Source organism: Charadrius vociferus, unplaced genomic scaffold (genome assembly GCF_000708025.1).
Source record: "Charadrius vociferus isolate BGI_N301 unplaced genomic scaffold, ASM70802v2 scaffold562, whole genome shotgun sequence".
NCBI classification, from domain to species: domain Eukaryota; kingdom Metazoa; phylum Chordata; class Aves; order Charadriiformes; family Charadriidae; genus Charadrius; species Charadrius vociferus.
In genome coordinates, this window is record NW_009647234.1 from 846,703 (window position 1) to 852,279 (window position 5,577).

The window sequence follows — 5,577 nt, forward strand, 5'->3', positions numbered from 1 at the left end:
CCGGCCCCAGCGGGCGCCTTCGCGGAAAGGAAGGCAGCGCCAACAGGCGGCGGAATATCCCCGTGGTCGAGTCGGGGGAACGGGGACGCGGAGGGCGAAGGACTCGCGAAATCGTTGTTGTGGTGGTTAATTCAAAACTAATAAGCGTTATCTTTCATCGATAACGGTGGTTTCTGTAGACCATCTGGGAGACCTGAGCAGCTCAGTAAGCACTGCAGAATGGGTGAACGTGTTTCCATTGTAACGCTTCCTGTTGGACACTATTCATTTCCAGCTTTGTTAAGGAATAAACTGTAAAGCTAAAGTCGTGTGTTGGTGACCAGCTCTATATGTGGAGCCTTGTCCGCTATCTCAGAGCTCTGCACACTGCTTTGAAGACTCAGAATGTCATCAGCGAGTGTGAACATGGAGAAACTGCTGAACATCTTCTGTTTGGTTGGTTGCTTTTTTCCCCAGTGACTATCACAAGAAACAGAATGCCCTCAGAGCGCTTCAAAAGAAAGCTCTGGACAAGAATCCTGATGAGTTCTACTTTAAAATGATACGTGCAGAGCTCCAGGTGAGAATCTAAATTGCCTTCGAGCAGGGTTACACTCTGTTGCTCTAAGTAACATCTTTTTTTTTTTTTCTACCTTGTTTTTAATTTATGAATTAGTAAATAAATTAGCAGACTTGATTTGATGCCTGCGGAAGGCTTTGAAGAAAATGAGGGGCAGAGGACAAAAAGGTTCTTGTGCTTTTATTATTAGGAACCATAGTACACTATAGCTAGAATGGTGCCTGTCTGCAAGTGCTATGTTCCGTCTGGTTTTAGGATGGAGTCCATGTAATAAAGCAGCCAAAGGATGAAGTGACCCCCGAACAGGTGAAACTAATGAGGACACAGGATATTAAATATGTGGAAATGAAAAGAGTGGCAGAAGCCAAGGTAATGCTTCACTTTTTTGGTGTTTTCCAGTTAGCTGAGGATTGTTCTTTTTGTTGTGGGTTTTTTGTTGTTGTTGTTGGTTATTGTGTTTATGTTTAGTGAAATCTGATTTGTGTAATACTGGAAATGATAGATGGAAATGTCAGTGGAGTTCTGTGTAAAGAACCTAAAGATATACCAAATAATAAAAACTATACTATGTATTATTATAAAACACAGCAATTTCTCATGTAAATTTCTTACTTCACATTTATAAAGAATTGAGGGTTAATGTTATTGAAGTGGGTTGTTTGAATATGGTAGGAAGGCAATCAAGAGAAATATGACCCACTTCTGAAAATGTTTTATGCTCTGATGTTGATCCCCACACCATCACTGCAGATAAAAAATTAACGAGTCAGCTTTGAATTTTCCTTGGTATTCTTGCTGATGATTTCATGGTAATCGTTCCTACTTTGTCTGCCATACAGACAACTTACTGTTTTGAAAATTGATTTGTACATATTTGGTGGGGTAACACCAGAAATTACTGTTAACCTCTACTCAAAAAGGTTATTAAGACATGACAAAAATACAAACTAGATATATTTTCAAAGATTAAAAAGGAAGCAAGAGTTCAGATGCTTGAGAAATGAACAGGAATTTACTTCAGGGGGACATAATTTACGTTGGTATGGATGTTTGGTAAAGCAGATTATCTTTTCTTTCCTGCAGAAAATCGAGAGGCTGAAGTCGGAGCTCCATCTGCTGGATGCTGAGGGGAAGAATCCCAACAAGCACGTGTTCTTTCTTGATACCAAAAAAGAAGGTAAGATTTAAATAGGTTTTATCAGAAAACTTGTTCTGTGGTGCTTTATTGTGGGTTGTTTAAAACAGTATGGTGCTTTCTTTATACTGTTATCATCACAAAAGGTGGGTTTTTTTTCAGGACTAAGAATTCGTGTGCTCTAGAAATCTCTTTTGATAAGACCTCAGTTCTGCAGGAGCTATGTTGCTCAGGCTTCCATTGCTGACTGTACTTAAGCTACATGTTTGGAAGGTTTGCTGAGTGTTAGTCCAAGAAGTCCACGTGAGTTTATTCCTAAATTTCTTTTTATTTATAGTTCAGGAGTTTGATATTGCAACTCATCTGGATACTGTTCCAGAGCTCGTAGGTCGAGTGTACAACCGACCGACCATTGCAACATTGCAGAAAGAGACACTGAAAGGAGCTACTGAGCCTGCCCACTTAAAGGTACTGCCACTCTTTGTACTGTAGTTTTCTTAATGCTTTACATCTTTTCTGTAATAAGCACTAAAGAGGATTCATTGGACCATTTTGGAGGAGAACAGAGTTGTTCTGTTTTCTTAGAATTTTTATCGGTGACACAAGGCTGTGGTGGATGTCACTTAATCATCAAGTGCCTGGAGCCCACAGTCAAATCTTCTCCTGGACTGACATGGAGAACTTGTTCAGTTGTGTCCCAGTCCACTGTGGATTATAAATCAAGAGGTATGATGCATGGGCCAGAAAGGAAGGGTATAGATCTGATAAGGCAGTTTTTTGGGCAAAATTGATGTATTTCTCCTCCGTTACATGATGTACACCTGTGGGACTATCTTTTCCTTAGATTGCTGCAGTTTTAAGTGTGATTTTTGCAGCATCCACTGTTAAGTCTCCCCTCACACCTCACCCAAAAACCCTTGCACCCCTGAATAGGGATGTGAAGAAGCTTATTCCAGTGCAGACATATCTGTTGTTGGGTTTCTGATCTCATGGTATTTTTCAGTTAGGTTCTGAGCCTGAAGTGGCTTGAGATTCAGGATTTGTCTCCTCCTTTTTCTTCTTAAAGACATTTAAGCTATGTTCTCAGTTCCTGGCATTCCTAATTTAAAGTGTTTCACGATCCTTCAGGGTGAATTGCTTACACAATCAACTTTGATTCTGATGTTTTAATATCACAGCACTTCTGTCCTAGAAGTAGCTATGCTTGCCTTTAACACTGTAAATACTGCTTAATTAGTTTAGATGTGTTGGGCAGTCCTATAAGCTTGAGCTGGTATGTGTAAGGTAAAAATAAAGTTGTCTAAAATTGCCGATTGGTAGATTTGTAACCTGTTGTTTTCTGAGTCAGATGTCAGATAACAAACACCCTGTGGTCCCTTTCTTCTTGCCAGCTTTCTCAGTTTGGCTTGTCAGTAAAGCAGTTGGACAAGTTGTAGACTGACAAGTTTTCTCCTCTAAATGTCTGAGTCGTATTTTAAACATGTTGGGATCTGTTCTCCGTAATTTAATTACTTAAATCACACCTGCAGTAATACCATTTTTGTGCTGGGAAAGCCATCCGCTCTTGTTCGGTAAACGTGACCAAACAAGTTGCATTTTGGGAGGCCTCTGTGCAATTCCTAAGCACTTTAGGAATTGGTCTCTGGTCTTTTCTTCCTCCCCCTCCCCCGGGACAAACTGGGTTTTTATTAGGGAGTTAAATGTTAACTTGTACTCAACACGGTAATTCAGGGGATTTAGAAAAATGAAATTCCCGTCACTTACTGAACAAGGTTATGCAGCATCTGAACTCAGTTAAATTTTTTTATGCTTGGATTTAGGAGATTAAAACAAGCCCAAAGAATTAAGTGCTAACTAGAAAACCTCCACGATGAAAATCAAGATGTTAAAACAGTTCTCTGGAATCCAGCCACAGAGTTGAAGCAGAATTCTGTAATGTGATTATGATTTAAAATTTAAAAAAATGTTTGTGAGGCCCAAATGCCCTAGAATAGGTCAGTTACAGACCATAGTGCCTTGTTTCTCTCTCTGTCTTAAAAATGCTTCTTTTATTTTTCTCCAGAAATTAGCCCAGCAAAGGAAGAATCAGTATGACCTCCTGAAGCAGCGCATTGAAAGAGAAAAGGCCATGTTTGTCATCGCACAGAAAATCCAGACGCGTAAAGATCTTTTGGTGAGGGATTTAGTTCTGGTTCTTTGAATCTGTTTTGTTCAGGTCATTAGGTCTAGTTTAGTACGTATGCGATTCTTCACTCTGATTTTATACTGATGCTTCCAGATAACTCCTAAACATAAGTAGTCCTATTTTAATATGGAAAAAAGTGAGGAGATGAAGCATTCCAGTTGTGCCATGGCTAGTAAACCGTATCTGCTAGTCCAACTCTTACCATGTCAGCAAGGACAAAGATTCAGCTTTGAAATGGTGCTCACAAGTCTTTTCTAAAACACCGTTGCCACCTCTCAAGTACTAAGTTAATACTTTCAAGTTGCAGAGGCAAGGAACCATTTCTGTAGGTTATGAGAAGGTCTTAAAAATCCCAATGACCAAAAAATTATTTATCTCAGTGGGACTCACCAGTCACTGGTGCTTGTGACCAAAACAGATTGTGCCTGACAACCCAAAGGTGAAAAGAGCAGACAAAAACATAATTCTGCCTAAACAGTGGAAAGTGACCATTTTCCCCTAATACCGTGTCAGCCCTAGACAGGCACTTTCTTACTTATATGAGGGTAGGTTTTTTTTTTTCCTTCTTACATGCCAGCAAATATTTTATCTTGTTCTTTTTTCCAGGATAAAACTCATAAAGTAAAGGTGAAGAAAGAGACTACAAATAGTCCAGCTATATACAAATTCAAATTTCAGCGGAAACGTTAGCCATTCTATTAAATAATTGTTACCGCCTTTGCTTAGAAAGAAAGAGGATTCTACTCATGAAGAAGGACTGATAGACCGTATCAGTTTGTTTTTCACTGCAGCCTAGCACTTCGTTAAAACAAATTGCTGTGGGCCTGCGGTACCCATAAATATATTGTATCTAATTAATTGATTAATAAATCAGAGCGTTGGTTGTCTTGGTATTTACAGTGGGAAGCCACAAGAGGTGCCTGCATGGCCTAGTAATATGCACCATAAACAATCCTTGAAAAGTCAAGGTCAAAATTAAGAGTGGGAGAGGGGTTGCACGCAGCACACGGACAGAAAAGGTGCTGCGGCCTCGTGGGGTTCAGCTCTGTGGCGCACGGACCACAACACGTCCAAAACCGGAAGAGATTTCAGGTCAGCTTTTTTAGCTATCTTTTCACGCTGCTTAAAGTTGAATTCCTATCTTTCTGATCACTCCCCACCCTCCCACCCCCCTTTATTTTTCTTATTCTGCTTTATCTCCACAAAGTATTTCACTGTAGAACGTAAGAGGGCAAAGGCATTGCTAAGGGCACGTTGCTAAATTCAGGCACCGTATTAGCCAGACTATTCTGGAATGGTGTTAGCAGTGGGGAATTGTTTCTTCCACTGTACAGAAAGGAAGAAAAACTCCACCTTTGTGGATAATTTCCATAGCTGAGAAGCAGTTTGTGCTTATTCTTTCTTCTCCCGTACGATGCGGTAGTGCCAGTGCCACACCGAATTTCCCATGTTGCCTACCAGGCTTGAACAGAGGCGATACTGAAACTTGCGCTATAGGGAGACACAATGCAGGAGCCAACTGCGGGACAAAAGTTTGTCCTCTGTGTTTATGTTGCGCTTGTTGCAGTGTTGGTAGTTGGAAGGGGGGGGTTCAGCTGAAAGTGATGAAGACGCATCCTTGAGGGTCCTGGAGCAGTTCGGGCAAGTTGAGCGTCTGGGCGTAAACATTCCTCCTCTTATCTCGCTCGCTTGTACTGT

General features: G+C 40.6%; 1 protein-coding gene across 1 annotated transcript in view; it reads left to right on the plus strand.

The window, feature by feature from the left end:
* UTP11L (UTP11-like, U3 small nucleolar ribonucleoprotein (yeast)) overlaps positions 1-4,779 on the plus strand; it is a 19,688-nt gene extending 14,909 nt beyond the window's left edge. The window contains exons 3-8 of the mRNA XM_009879881.1: positions 457-559; positions 815-928; positions 1,643-1,736; positions 2,032-2,162; positions 3,757-3,867; positions 4,486-4,779. Of these exons, the coding sequence (XP_009878183.1) occupies positions 457-559; positions 815-928; positions 1,643-1,736; positions 2,032-2,162; positions 3,757-3,867; positions 4,486-4,569 (637 nt within the window). The 3' untranslated portion in view covers positions 4,570-4,779. The remainder of the gene's footprint in view (positions 1-456; positions 560-814; positions 929-1,642; positions 1,737-2,031; positions 2,163-3,756; positions 3,868-4,485) is intronic.
* The last annotated feature ends 798 nt before the right edge of the window (positions 4,780-5,577 follow it).